The sequence below is a fragment of the Sebastes umbrosus genome, chromosome 5 (genome assembly GCF_015220745.1).
Source record: "Sebastes umbrosus isolate fSebUmb1 chromosome 5, fSebUmb1.pri, whole genome shotgun sequence".
Lineage (NCBI taxonomy): Eukaryota > Metazoa > Chordata > Actinopteri > Perciformes > Sebastidae > Sebastes > Sebastes umbrosus.
The window spans coordinates 6,881,620-6,897,249 of NC_051273.1; the positions used below are offsets into that span (position 1 = coordinate 6,881,620).

At 41.3% G+C, this 15,630-nt stretch overlaps 1 protein-coding gene across 4 annotated transcripts in view; it reads left to right on the plus strand.

Annotated features, from left to right (window-relative positions):
• The window catches only part of rfx2 (regulatory factor X, 2 (influences HLA class II expression)), a 38,294-nt gene that overhangs the window by 13,879 nt on the left and 8,785 nt on the right, over positions 1–15,630 (plus strand). For 2 of the 4 annotated variants that reach the window (XM_037769094.1, XM_037769093.1), the window contains exons 3-17: positions 31–120; positions 1,508–1,590; positions 2,629–2,899; positions 4,170–4,244; positions 5,218–5,399; positions 5,595–5,714; positions 7,644–7,765; positions 8,162–8,280; positions 11,127–11,239; positions 11,481–11,632; positions 12,393–12,490; positions 14,065–14,214; positions 14,381–14,589; positions 14,675–14,828; positions 14,952–14,994. In XM_037769094.1, coding sequence (XP_037625022.1) covers positions 31–120; positions 1,508–1,590; positions 2,629–2,899; positions 4,170–4,244; positions 5,218–5,399; positions 5,595–5,714; positions 7,644–7,765; positions 8,162–8,280; positions 11,127–11,239; positions 11,481–11,632; positions 12,393–12,490; positions 14,065–14,214; positions 14,381–14,589; positions 14,675–14,828; positions 14,952–14,994 — 1,981 coding nt within the window. The remainder of the gene's footprint in view (positions 1–30; positions 121–1,507; positions 1,591–2,628; positions 2,900–4,169; positions 4,245–5,217; positions 5,400–5,594; positions 5,715–7,643; positions 7,766–8,161; positions 8,281–11,126; positions 11,240–11,480; positions 11,633–12,392; positions 12,491–14,064; positions 14,215–14,380; positions 14,590–14,674; positions 14,829–14,951; positions 14,995–15,630) is intronic. The other 2 variants (XM_037769095.1, XM_037769098.1) reach the window with 2 other exon arrangements.

Below are 15,630 nucleotides of genomic sequence, written 5' to 3' on the forward strand. Positions count from 1 at the left end.
GTAATTGAGTTATGTCTTGTATCCACACAGAGGGTGCTGGTTCAAGCTACAGGCTCAGCTCAGAAGGGAGGACAAGTACAGCAGCTTTCAGTACCCAGGGTTCAACAGGTCTCTCAGCAGGTACACAGTGCTGTACATACTTATACAGTGCTGTGAAAATACTTGTACACCCCTTGGCGTTTTAGATTAACCTATTTTGACTTTTGTTACTGAGTCGGAAACCTATACTGTGTTTTCTTTTACAATAAAGTAACACAAAGATTAAATAAGCAAAATAAGCGTATAGCCTGTTTCACCAGGACTTATTTGTGTCACTTACAAGCATTTGATAAACTTTTCATGTCTCATTCAGGTCAGAATTTACATTCAGGTTAAATAATAACAGACTGGGGCATTGTAGGTTTGGCCTTTGTAAACAAGTTAAACAGTAACCAAGCCATGTTTGTGTTTAACACTCAATCCCAAACATGGCAGCCCATTCATTCCCCCGAAAGCTGCTCATCCTAAGCATGTGCCAAACTGTTTCTCCTGCTTCCTGTGCCCCTCATGGGTGTGCGAAATGTCTTTCTCTGGCTGAGCCTGGCCCACTGCCTGCGTACATGAATAACATGAAAATAACATCTTAATACAACTCTTGGTAGCTTTTTGATAAACATTAGCCACAATGGTTGATAATTAAGAGTCATTTGTGTGTGATGATGAGAATTTTGCTTAGCTTTGCAGCTACTGCTTTTGTGATGTATGTATATGGCAAAAAGTCTCCTCTGGGTCCCAGGGTATAATGTGAACTCGCTGCAAAGCCTGGTGATTCCTGGGGGCTTGAACCAAATCCCTTCACAAACTCTGTGTGATGTCAAGCGTCTATTGTAATGGTGAAAACCAGGAGTTGATCTGACTGTCTGCTATTAGCTTGTCTTAGGCACCAATGATGGACAGATCATTACCTGCTTTGCACCATTTTTATGCATCAGTATATCTGCTTTTCACCTTTTTTATGCATCAGTATAACTGCTTTTCACCATTTCTATGCATCAGTATACCATTCATTATCAGTTGTGAGTTTTGTCAAATCAAGCTTGTCTTTCTCAAACCATATGTATGTCTTTTATCAGATCAAGTTAAAATCAATTCAATTATGATTTCACCAACTTATTTGCTTATTTGTTTTACAATAACATGTTTTATTTTGCATTTCCAGTACATAAAGAACCTTGGTAGGCCGAAATACAGTAGGCAGTGTTTTCAATGTTAAATTATATAGTCACGGCTTCTGTTTTGGACAAATAAATATGCAAAAACCAAGGGGTGTACAGACTTTATCATTGCACTTTATTTACACATTGTAATAGGTGTGCACATGCCTACACCCACAAGGAAATGTTTTCATTTTACGCAGTACTTTTATGATAAAAAAGAGTCAGTTACTCTTCCAATTGTAGTTGCAGTTTGACTTACATTTGTACAAATAGGGAAGCATAATAAAGATTTTCCTGTTGTCTCTCTGTAGGTGCAACAGGTGCAACATGTCTACCCATCCCAGGTCCAATACGTAGGAGAAAGCGGAGAGACTGTTTACACCAATGGAACTATGTAAGCAAATTTACATTACTCCACAATTATAATAAAATATACATATTTTTCATTGTGTATTTCAAATACACTATGGAATAAATCTGAATTCAATCCACTGAAGCCTATAATTGGATTGAAATAGATAATAGTAATAAAGAACTAATAAAAAGATGGTTTGGTGTGTGGGATTTAAATATGTCATTTTTCTTTACCACAGTTAAAAATGGTCACTGTGTTAATGTAAGATGCTAATGTGCTGTAAAACATTTTTGCTTTTCGTATTAAACAGACACAGCACTGTGCATAATGTCTGGCTCTACTCCAAATCCAGAATTCATCTTGAATTATGAATGAATAGTTGCTGGATTAAAAGCATGATGACAAAAAAGACTTTCCGGAACACTTTTCTCATCATTTTAACAGCCAACTGCTTTGAAAGAGCCTATAATCAAAATGCCATTAAAGCTAATTGAAGCCAAAATGATTTTTTTTCACAAAGTTTGATGTATAATTTGATTCCAGCATAGCCAAATATTTTGATGACATCAGTTGTATTATTGCCTGTGTAAGCAAGATCATGTACTGTATCAACACTGCTGTATTCATGTGCCCTTGCACAAAGAAGTGAAAGGCAGAAGGTTGTAAATGCACTTCATCGGCCTCCTAAAATGTGTCAGTTGTCATGTGTGTCAATGTGATTTTGTTTAGCATCATCATGGAAAGTAGGGCTGTCCTCGACCAAAGAAATTCTTAGTCGACTAACACTCATGCGATTTTGTTGACTAATCGATTAATTGACAGATCTGTAAAACTGAGTTTTTCCACAAAGAATCAGGCAAAAGCACCGCCTTCAATCTTGTGTTTACCAGAGATGTGTTCATAAGTTTCTTGCGAATGAGTCATTCAGCATGAAAAAAGCATTAAAAAATGACTAATAGTCTAAAGAAATCTGAGTCGACTAAGACCGAAACGTCTGATCAGTCGATTAATCGACTAAGTGGGGGCAGTCCTAATGGAAAGACATCACCGACACTAATTACAATGATCTCTCCCCAGCCGAACGGCCTACTCCTACAACCCTGAGGCTCAGTTGTACGGGCAGAGCAGTGGAGGAACCTACTTTGACTCGCAGGCCGGTGGAGCTCATGTCACCACGGTGGTCTCCTCTGCCGGTGGCGGGGTGCCCCCTCATGGCATGGTGGGCATCGCTATGGACGTGGGCAGCAGCCACATCATCTCCAGCGGAAGCACCTACCTGATTCATGGAGGAAGTATGGAGGGAAGCCGCAACCACATATCACACTCGTCGCGCTCCTCCTCAGCTATGGTGAGCAACACCCATTCTAATGTTTCTGTGGTACTCTGAAGCACTTTTTCCCAATAGAGAGGGATTAATGTGCCAATAAAACAACAAATAAACTGTAAATCAGAGGTTTACACCCAACAAAGACTGAATGACTGACCTGTATTTTCTCAACTGCTATGTGGCCAAATTATAGTTTTTATTCTCTGAAGTACGCAAATAAGTTGTTACTACTAACTCTGAGTACAACATGGCTTACTGAGCAGAGATCCCCACTACCTTATGGTGTTGTGAGATGCACATTGGTGCTAACTGTCATCACTGCTACCTGAGCCTGATTCCAGACTGGCCAGGCTCCCGGAAAAGCCTGAAAGGCAGGAGGGAGAGACGCAGAGTTTACGGCAACCTGAGTTGGGGCCTCCTCGTTCTGCAGTAACACACAGAGAGCAGAGCCGTACAGGCCAGAGAGCCTGTAGAATAGGGACACTGGCTTAAATAATTCAGCACTGCCTTGTTTCAGAGGTTTTCACAGGCACTTGAGCGCCCTGCGAAACAAAGCAACCCCTGGGGCTCATTACCATTTGGCCATGAGCCCTCTGGAGCCTTCTTAAGGCTTGGAACGCTGCCTGCTTCTTTTTCCTTTTCTTCTATGTCTCCAGTTTGGCTGCAATACCACATATCTTTTCTTTTTTGACTTGATTTTCTTCTACGGCTCTACAGAGTGTCCCTGGTTTTGTCATTCACTTTGCCCGCCAGTTGGACTTATTTTTTGTTGTCCAAAGACAGAATAATATGCTGTGTATTTTTTATACCATGGCACTCTTACTTGTGTTGTAGTTACAACTCACTCTGATTTTCATCTCACTCGAATGTTTTTCAAATATTATTTCTAAGTTTGATACATTTTGGAGGTGGGGTGGGGTTGGGTTAGGCATTGTTGACCTATTGTCCTCAAACTTGACGTGACCTGTGCCCCTGTTTGTGGTTCCTATTTGCATACATTAGAGTGTCTGACCGCAAACCTTTACTGAGCAGCTTAACCCAATGAGTCCCTTGATTTGCATGCTTTTGTTAGTCGATAATGGATTTGGCTGCAACACTGATTTTAATGGAAATGCAGAGATCTGGCTGCTCGCTAACAGTCTTATTTCCTTTATCTGTTTATTTATTTTTTTGTTTTTCTTCATATACCTCTGCTTATTTCTGTTCCCTTTTCTTTTTCTATCTCTCTCAATCTCCTGCCTCCTCCCTCTTCTTTGTCCACTTTTTTTTTTTTGCATGCTTCTTTCTTTAGCTTGAAATGGCGATTGAAAACCTCCAAAAGTCTGAAGGAATTGCAAGTCACAAAAGCAGCCTGCTCAACAGCCATGTAAGTCAACCAGGAACTTTCTTTGAAAAGGACATGAGGGAAAATGAAAACAAAAACAAAACAAAAGCTGAACATTTAGGCAGTGTGTTCGACTTGTATTCTGCAACGTTGAACACACTACCTACTGCTAGCTTCACTAATTCTAATTCTGTCTTACTGACACGCATAATTGCCTCAATTAGTTTTCATCCTTGATCTGAACTTGCATTTGCTATCACTTTTTGCTTAATTGTATATATTTCTTAATACCCTGCATGGACTTAAATTGATTGATTTTTCATGATTTCTGTTCATTTCACATCTAAATACACCAAGACATGCACTGAGCGTCACTAAAGTTTATTGCAGTGACATTTCCTCTTATTGGGAGGCTGTCACTCAATTATAATGAAATTTAAATAGGATTCATGTAGTATTTCCATCCAGACTTTTACTCACATGGGAAATTTGTGGTTTGGATTCTTTCCCTACTTTCCAACTCTTAACTTCAGCTGTGATCACAAAATCTCTACATCATTTGAATGAATAGTTTCTGAAGTATCTGCGTTAAATCTAATTTAAAAATGTATAATATGAGCTTTTTATGCAAATCTTTGATTGTGCTGTTACAGACAGAGCTGTGACTGTGTCTGCTTCAATACTGACTTGTCTTGGAGATTTGTCCGATTGAATAAATTGCACTTCAGATATTTGAGTGTTCACTCAATCAGCCATTCCTTATGCTGTAGTCACTTACTGCTTCAGTTAAGAATATAAAGGGTAGCCACAGTGGGGGTGCAATGGTTTCTTTGGTGTTTAACCTCCTAAAACAGGTGGTTTTGTCGTGTGTGTGTTGCGTGTGCTATCTGTCTTTTGATCTGCTAATAAGATCCACTGCTCCTCTTTATATCTGGCCAGGTGATTATCTCAGAGCAGAGTTTGTCTGCCGGGGCTAACCGATTGTGCAACTGTGTCTTCTTCTGTGTGTCTTTAGCTGCAGTGGCTGCTGGACAACTATGAGACAGCGGAGGGAGTGAGCCTGCCCCGCTGCTCCCTGTATAACCATTACTTAAGGCACTGTCAGGAACAGAAACTGGATCCGGTCAACGCAGCATCTTTCGGCAAGCTCATCCGCTCAGTCTTCATGGGCCTGAGGACCCGCCGCCTCGGCACCAGGTACAAACAGGAAGCGGTTGTTGCAGATGCTGAAGAGGCAGATAACTGTAATCATGTAATCATTATAGATGTGACGAGTATGATGATGCTTATAGGCATTGGAGACTTGGCTGATGGTAGAAGATAATGATAGTGATTACACTGATGTCTTCTCCTCCTCACTGGTTTCTGGCTTTTCTCTCATGAATCTACCAGAGGCAACTCTAAGTATCATTACTATGGCATCCGGGTTAAGCCAGACTCGCCGCTGAACCGGCTGCAGGAAGACACCCAGTACATGGCGATGAGGCAGCAGCCTGTCCACCAGAAACAGAGGTCAGCACTCTCTCCCTGTCTGCCATTTTTAACTTTTCCTTTCCATTTGTCTTGCTCTCTGTCACATATTTCACAGCTATTTTCCATTCATCCATCCATTTTGTTGGTTATTTTGTCACATGGCAACAAGCATTTTTAAGTTAATCAAATTTGACTTTTGATGACATTTACCCTGTGACAGCTGCCTCACTGTCATAGCCCATACTCTGCTGCTTGCTGTCCTTTATCTTAATCTATCTCTAATCTATCTCCTTATCTTATAAGTTCTTTACCTCTTTTTCCTTGCCCTTTTCATTTTCTTTCATGGTTGCCTATGTTTTTCCTCACCCATCTTCTAACTGTAGAACAGGGATGCCACAATGTGCTCATGTTTTTTTTTTTATGGAAACAGAGGTTCGTTCAGTGTTGCAAAGTGTTGATACCAGTTGCAGCTATTATGGCAAATAAGTGAATTTCTTTCTGTTCTTTTTTGAGTAATTGTCATAGAACACAGGTAGCGAAGGTTTGAATGTATGTTTAAAGAGCCACTTAACTCCACTGAAAATCCTGTTTTTCCTCACCTCCGTGGTTTAAACCTGCAGTAGGCAGAACGTTTTTGGCATCATTGGGCAAAAATTCGAATAACCTTTCAGCATATTGTAATTCAAGTGCTCTGAGAGAAAACTAGACTTCTGCACCTCCTCATGGCTCTGTTTTCAGGCTTTAAAAAAATCTAGCCTGTGATGGGAGACTTTGACCAATCACAGGTCATTTCAGAGAGAGAGAGAGTTCCTATTGGTTGTTCATTCAACAGAGGCAGCTGTCAATCACTAGCAAACTCTGATCAAACGGTCAAACTAGCCAGGGTTGATCAAATATGAATCAATATTCTGTTACTATAATGACTATTTCTCTCCTCAAATGTTTTCAGAAACATCTTGTAGTGTACTGTTTAGCTGTAAAATGAGAAAGTTTGTTCCAGCTGGTGGGCGGTGCTTGGTATTTCCTCAACTGATCTCAATATGGCTGCCGGGTCACAAACTTGCTCATTTTACAGCTAAACAGTACACTACAAGAATATTCTGAAAACATTACACTAACAGAATATTGATTCATATTTGATCAGCGCTGCCTAGTTTGACCGTTTGGTCAGAGTTTCACGAGTGATTGACAGCTGCTCAGAGACGGCAGGCTCCAGATCAGCTCTGATTGGTTGTTTTCCTCCGGTCTGTGAAATCTTGCAGATGCCATTAGAAACACCGGGGGACACTAGAAGCACATGTTTTTTTTTCAGGTTACCTGTCTCATGCACAACTGTCGGGATATAGTGACCGTTTTATAAAAATATATTTTTTTTATCAGCTACCTACTGCTGCTTTAACTTCTCACCTTGCTGCTGTGATGTAGAAGTGTATTCCAGGGTGTGTCAGTACATCATGACATCACTTTTGGGTGTGTCTACAGATGCAAGCACACGTTTGACCACTTTGTTGTCTCAGAGGTGAGACAGACTTGAAACGTTCAATCAGAGAGGGCAGTGGAAAACTGCTTTTCAGCCTGGTTTTAAGTTTCTCTTCAGTAGTCTCTGTAGTGTGTGTGTCTCTGCTGCGTTGCCTTTTCACTATGTATGTATAGGTTTTCACCCCAGACACACCCACCAAACTGAAGCAAATGCATCCCAAAGGCAAAACATTTTGCCACAACAGGAATAATTGTATGAGTAAACCAGAACTATGTTGTTACTTTCCTTTTTAAACACACCCCTGGTGATTCACTTGTTAGCTTTTGTTGAAGGTGTGCTTACCTGGAAGCTTTCTGTGTGTTTTTTTTTTTTTGGAATGAAAACCTGCATAGTCCCAGCCCTCAATGGCACATTATTTATCATTCCTGCTTTCCTAGTCCTTCAAAACCCAGCTAACATACATGTCCTGTCTTCTACTGTGTGTATAGGTTCAAACCTCTACAGAAGGTGGACGGTATGTCTGACAGCCTGTGTGGGAGCTCTCAGCACTGTAACAGCACTCCAGAGCAGTCCGTGGCTGCTCAGAGCCAACACCACCAGCAGTACATAGGTAAGGACAAGAGCGGGGTGGTTGCCACGACAACCGTTTGTCTACAAGTGCTTGACACTTAAGATCAGACTAGTTTTTTAAACTCTGACCACTTCTTCTTCTTCCTTCTGACTTTTTTTTTCTGATCCCATCTTTCATAATGGTACTTTTCCTCCGTTAAATCACAGAGTTGAATCATATTTGGCCACATGTTTTTCAGGCATCTTGTTTGTTTAGACAATTCTAGGATATGTGTTTCTGTGTTGATTCTATATGATCTAACCATACAGTTTTATATAGTTTCTGTCTCCAGAATGTATTAGCCTTTATGTGTGTGTGTGTGTGCGTGCGTGTGTGCGTGCGTGCGTGTGTGTGTGTGAAATGAGTGACACCTGTCAACATTTTTGCTTTATGCAGATACGTCCCACTCCTTGCCTCCATTTCCCATTCCTGACATGGGCACCATGCCTCTGCCTGAGCGCATCAACATGAATGATATCAAGAAGCTGCAGACACTCTACAGAGACCACTGCGAGGTACAGCTCTATGAATATGTTTGTACCTGAAGCTACATTGACATGTGAATATAAATGGAACAGCTTTAGAGAGGACACGTTATGCTTATTTTCAGAGGCAAACTTGTATTTTGGGTTTCCTCTAGAACATGTTTACATGCTTTCAAAAAACACTTTATTTTTCCTCATAATGGCTCTTTTCACCCTCTGTCTGAAACGCTCTGTTTGAGCTCCTGCCAACCCCCCCCCGCTCCTCCCGAAAAGCCCAGTCTGCTCCGATTGGTCAGCTGGCCCACTCTGTCGTGATTGGTCAATCGAACCGAACTTTTGTGACTCCGCTCTAACTAGCTTTGTTTGAGGGCATGCCAACTAGCTGCTAGGCAAAGTGTGTTACTTTGTGACATCACCTCGTCACCTTGCGGTACTTCAAACGCCAATCAAGGCGTTTCGGGCAGTTCAGGAGCATGGTTTCTGTGAGGGAGAGTAATTCCCTTTGGGAAGAGCATTAAATGTGTATTAATCCGCTGCTGAAAATAGTCCCCAACAAATACATTATTTACTCCTGTTTGAGTACCATTTACTTAAAACTACAGTGCCCAGCTGTTTTAAAAAGAATACTGAGCCTTTACAGAAAAATCAAACTATATTTGTGATCCGTTATAGATTTCTTTCGAGTAGGGACAAATGGGCTTGGGGCTGAGTGCCACAGACATGTTAAAGAAAAGTAGCTCAAAAAGTATTGTAATCACTGTTGGTCTGGGACTTTTTCTGGGATTTCTTGACAATAAGAAAAATCGAGAATAACACTGACTTTGTCATGGTGTATTGGTTTGATAAGTTCAGATCCACATCGTGAAACAGGAGGCACAATAAAAGCAAACTACAACAGTCAAGAGGTGTTCAGCTTCGACAGAAACATGTATGAAGAAACTGTATTAGGAAAAAGTGAAGAATGAAGAAAGAGCTATGAAGAAACAGTACACTGCGTAATGACATTTCATAGGTTGCAGGGCATATATTCATAGTCTCTTGGTAGGACAATGAATTTGAGTAGGCAGAAGAATAACCCCGCCAGGATGAAACGGACTGGCAATGAGAAGAGTAGAAATAATATTGAACATTAAAATTTGGGGGTTTTACAGGCAGGAGAGAGAGGCTGTGATTAAAGCAGCAAAGCTCTGGCTTTATCATATTATCCCTGCCCTCCCCTTGTCCAGCCTCACCACGCTCCCTTTGTTCCAACCGTCTTTTCATCTCTGTGCAGCTTTCAAGACATGCCAATTAACCTTTCAGCGCGCTGGGTGGACATCTTGGTGTCTTTGTGGTGGCCTCCCCTTGGGCCTTTGTGTTGCCTTGTCTGTGGACAGGCACATGGGCTCCTGTCTTTGTTTGCCAGCGCATTTCTGTCACTCTCACAGCTCTAATTCCCTCTGTGTGTTTAATGTTTATGCATTTCACTTTTTTCAGTTTTTTTGTGAGCCAACAGTGAACTGTTAACACATTAGCCAAGGCTTTTATTGACATCATTTAAAGTTACAACACAAATAAAGTTGGCTTAAGCATAAAACATCTTATTTTACTTTCATGCAGTTAAAAGGAGTTTTGAGCAGGGCTGTAAATGGACTTGTATCCACTGTATTTATTAATGTCATGGTAACAACAGTCAAATATTCAGGTATCAGCCGTAACCATTAAATTAATGTTTAAGCACAAATGATTAGGTGTTTAATAAAACTTTGAGGGTCATAAATCACACTGTAGACCACAGTAGTTGTCGCGCGTGTGTGTGCGCGCACAGATGTGAGGAGGTAGGATTCGTGAATCTCTGCCGCAGGCCGCTCGTTTGTGTGTGACCGCGCATGTGAACATGTGTTATTTCTCCTCCACACTTTTTTTTTTCTCTTTAAGGCAAGTTGTTTTTCCCGTGTGGCGCAAAACTGTGGAGGCAAAACGCTCTTGTTTAGAGGGGCTTTTTTGTTTTGGAGTTCTGTGTTTGACCTGTTGCTTGGGGCAACCGTAAACAAGGTTGCCATGGCAATGGCTGGAGAGGAAGCAAAAACATATCATGTGATTGAAGCCTACACTGCTGTGTAACAAGATCCAGCGGCAAGTGCATGTCCTGCCAGATAGAGACAGAAGAGAATCTCTGGGCACGGTGTGAATCATACGCTCAGCGTAGAGACATACTGAACTGTTTGGGACCAGAAAACAAAAGAGTTTGACCTCTGCTTCATGTGGAGTCAGGCTGACGTTTCCTCTTGTGAATGTCAACAACTTCTACAGCGCTGGTTCTTATGCTTAACTTTGAGATATGGGTGTTGAGGTTTAGAGTTTATGCGTTCACTCTCTTTTTAGAGCCAGGTTACTGCTTTTTCTCTGACCAAGCCCTGAAACTCTAGTTTATCATTTTAGATCACTGGCTTGCTTCCTTTGCACTCTTCCAGCGTTCACTTGAGTGCAGTATACTCTGCTTTCTAAGAGCCTCATACATATGAACAGGAAAGAGGAAATCACATGGGTTAGTTCAGGTCAACGCCTCGCTTCTAAAAGGAGGCAAGTGCATGCATAAATCTATGACACTAATCTGCTTTATAACGGAAACCAAGATTAAAATATAACTGAGTGGAAAAAAAAACACAAAAAAAAAAAACTGGAGATGAAGTCTAAACGTGGCCTTTAGGATCCCCTGATGATTAATGTGCAGGGAGCTGTGTTTGAGCTGGCTCATTGTCTAACCAGGAGGGCCTGGAGTGAGCGAGAGGCTGCTTGCCTGCCTGTAGAAACTTTGTTGTGTGTCTGGTTGCCATGGTTCAGCTCTGTATGTTTTGTCCCCCCTTCCCCCTCCCTCCCTCGCTGCTCTCCTGCAGGCTACTTTGGATGTGGTGATGAACCTCCAGTTCCACTACATTGAGAAACTCTGGCAGACCTTTTGGTATTCAACACCGCCATCTAGTGACGGAAATACCACCATCCCCAACAGGTCAGATCACATATACAGGAAGAGCTCAGGTTTCAGTGTTGAATAGAAAACTACTATTTACTTTTACATAAAGTGTGATGTCTGCACAAAATGTAACCACTGCCTGCCACTAATCTTTGCATATTAATTAATATTTAAAAATTGATAGTGTTTTTGACAATCGATATAGTATCACAAAACATATTTTCTTACACCCCTACTTGGGTACATGTTGTTTTTTTCCCCTCCCGTGTGTGTGTAGTGATGACGACATGGACGGTGTGATCCCCAGAGAGATTCTAGTGGCTCTGTGTAAATATGAACCAATCAGACTATGGATGAGGAGCTGTGACCACATCCTTTACCAGGCTCTGGTAGAGATCCTCATCCCTGATGTGCTGCGTCCTGTTCCCAGTCAGTACTATTGATATTTTTTGTTCATTATGATTTGAATAAGATACTATGAAGTAGTGCACTGCATTGAGACATTTGTGTGTGCTGTCTGTGGTATCACAAATCCCCAAACTCCTGAATCACCTCACTTAAATACATAAATACACACTGATGAAGTAATACCAATCCAGCAAAATCTAATTCTCAGTGGCCCATTATTACCTCTTTGCACCCTCAATAATACACTGACACCACACCCAACATTACATTAGAATACTTTACCATTTACCATCTCATATCTTCTGTACTGGTTGATTTTGCACAACTCTAATTTTTAAATGTAGTAAAGTCTCTGTGTAATCCAGGCTTTTACACACCTTTTTGTGAGCCAACCTGTTAACACATTAGCCAAGACTTTTATTGACATCATTTAAAGTTACAGCACAAATAAAAGTAACAAGGTGGCCTAAGCTTAAAACAATATCTTATTTCTTATTTTACTTTATGCAGTTAGAGGAGTCCTTTTTTGAGCAGGATTGTAAACCGATACTGTTGGGCATGTATTTATTAATGTCATGGTAACAATAGTCAAATATTCAGTTATCCGTGGCGTTAGCAAGCACAAATAATTAGGTGTTTAATAAAACTTTGAGGGGTAATAAGGGATTTTGTCGTTTTGTTCCAGATCTACTTGAATCTTCTGTGTTGCAGTTGGCTGCGTTTGCTCTACTTACGATCGTAGTAAAGTCTATTTGTAATTCACGCTGTTCTCTTTCTTCAGGCACTCTCACTCAGGCCATCCGTAACTTTGCCAAGAGTCTGGAGGGCTGGCTGACAAACGCCATGACCAACTTTCCTCAAGAGATTATCCGCACCAAGGTAACAAGAAAATCCCCTTTTCAATGTATGTGCATGTAAAATAGGTCATAAGTATGATATGAAAATATGTGTCTAGCGTGCAGATCATGAAATCTATCACATCATCACATCATCACATCTTAACAGTTACCTATAATCATCTCATGTGGCTGTTTGTGATCCACGAGTGTCATATGTAACTATGCACAGTCCCTGCCACCTCTTCAGTGATGTTAAACTTAATGATTGGAAAGTAAAATGATCTATCAAAGCTCCCCATAATGGATAATATTGCCATCTGAAAGGGCTAAGTTATATTCAGGATCATATTAACATTCAAATGATAGTCTTTTGTTTTTGTTTACAGTACAAACTGCCTAATCGTGGCAGTTTGTTGCTGTTGAGGGGTTGTTGTTTCAGTGGAGATGTAACTTTGGTTAACAACAGGTGATTCAGTGGTTACCTAGCAACAAATGTAAAGGATGCAACAAACTCCAAAAAACAACACTCTGTCTCAACGGGACGTCTACAACAAAAAAAGGCAGTGCAGTGCACCTCTCTGTGTGATCAGGGCCTATCGGTACTTCTTTACTTAACTGCTAGCATTGTCTCTTCAAAGGTAAATTGGACCATAACATGACATTAAATGTTTAACTTTTGTAGCGGTATCTTCACAATTACATGGAGAAGTTATAGCCATAGACATCTTTTAAATCAGACTTCCAGAGAGAGGAACATATTAGTCTGTCAAACCAGGAAAATGATCTCTAGAAAAGAGTGGGAACCTTGCTCTCTTGCATTTAAATCTGACATAATTTGTTTATAATAATAAAATATTAGGGCTGTTGAAGTTACTGTGATAACGCGTGAACGCAAATTTGTTTTAACGCCACTAATTTTGTTAACGTATTAACGCAACTTGCTATTTTTTAGGTGGTAGCGGGCTAGAGTGAAGATACTGGTATCATATGAAACTAGAAAACTTAAGGAATCCATTGGTAACAACCATGTCATACTAGCTTGTTGTGAAAGAGGCTAAATAAAAGCTCCAAACTTGCGCTAAATTTTGGCATGGCCATTTCCAAAGGGGTCCCTGACCTCTGACCTCAAGATATGTCAATGAAAATGGGTTTTATGGGTACCCACGAGTCTCCCCTTTACAGACATGCCCACTTTATGATAATCACATGCAGTTTGGGGCAAGTCATAGTCAAGTCAGCACACTGACACACTGACAGCTGTTGTTGTCTGTTGGGCTGCAGTTTGCCATGTTATGATTTGAGCATATTTTTATGATAAATTCAGTACCTGTGAGGGTTTCTGGACAATATTTGTCATTGTTTTGTTGTTAATTGATTTCCAATAGTAAATATATACATATGTTTGCATAAAGCAAGCATATTTGCCCACTCCCATGTTGATAAGAGTATTAAATACTTGACAAATCTCCCTTTTTGAACTGATAAAAAATGTGTGATTAATTTGCGATTAATCTTGATCAACTATGGACAATCATGCGATCAAATATTTTAATCGGTTGACAGCCCTATAAAATATAAAAACAGTTTATCATGACCTCTCTGTCTCTGGTGTAGGTGGCGGTGGTCAGTGCGTTTGCCCAGACGTTGAGACGTTACACCAGTCTGAATCACCTAGCCCAGGCAGCTCGCGCCGTCCTCCAGAACACCTCCCAGATCAACCAGATGCTCTCTGACCTCAACCGGGTGGACTTTGCCAACGTCCAGGTAAACATGTCTGACAGCTTCCCTGTTTATTTAACATCAAGACTTCATGTTGAAATGTCAGATGGTGCAGACTGTTGACTCGCATCAACTCTCTCTCTCTATTTTCCGTTTCTCGCTTGTGGTTTCTTTGCTGAATGTGGTTGGGTGTGTTTGTTGTGTCTAACAGGAGCAGGCGTCATGGGTGTGTCAGTGTGACGAGAGCGTGGTTCAGCGTCTGGAGCAGGACTTTAAGGTCACCCTGCAACAGCAGAGCTCTCTGGATCAGTGGGCTACCTGGCTCGACAACGTGGTCACTCAGGTCCTGAAGCCTCACCAGGGCAGTCCCAGCTTCCCCAAAGCTGCACGCCAGTTCCTGCTTAAATGGTCCTTCTACAGGTACGACGGGGGAACAGTGAGGCTGTTTACTTTCCTCACTACAGACAGTGTAGTTTATGCCAATCTGTTTCTTTCCTTCCTGTAGCTCCATGGTGATCAGAGACCTGACCCTGCGTAGTGCAGCCAGTTTTGGCTCTTTCCACCTGATTCGCCTGCTGTATGATGAATACATGTTTTACCTGGTGGAACACCGTGTGGCTCAGGCCACCGGAGAAACTCCTATTGCTGTCATGGGAGAGGTAAGAAACAAGATATTTATATATTAACTGCTCTGGTTGCTGGAAACATTTTAATGATAATAATGTGAAATATGTTCAAGTGTTGTTTTGTTGACTAATGCTCTCTCATCTCTTGAATCACAGTTCAGTGACCTGACCTCTATGATGCCATCACTAATGGAAAAAGGTAAGCCTTCATCATACAGTGTTAGTTTTGAGTTGTGCTAACTGAGAGTCCGAGCTAACTTGCTCTGGGTTTTCCCCACAAAAATGTTAAAGGATCAGTCTGGTGATGTCTTGGTTCAACAAACCAAACATTTAGGGGGATCTATTGGCAGAAATGGAATATAATATTAATAAGTATATTTTCTTTAGTCTATAATCACCTATACGAATCGTTGTGTTTTCGTTAGCTTAGAACGAGTCCTTCATGTCTACATAGGGAGCGGGTCCTCTTCACGGAGTCCGCCTTGTTGCATTGCCATGTTTCTACAGTAGCCCAGAACGGACAAGCATTGTTAACTTTTCCCGCTTGAGCCAGAGTCGATAACGTTACTCGCTGCCATTGCCGCTGCGCTCTCTCTCTTGCTTCACCACTCACTTCCCACATACACAATGTACACACTGGCGCTGCCAGAGGTCCATTCACGTCGGACACCGTAGTTCTTCTACACGTTTGGTACACGATAGAGGCTTCAGTTGGTTGCAATCTGCAACCTCACCGCTAGATACCGCCAGATCCTACACACTGGACCTTTTAAGCACAAAAACTATTGTGGACATTGACAAACCACTGATCATTTCTGCCTAAAGCGTGAGTCTA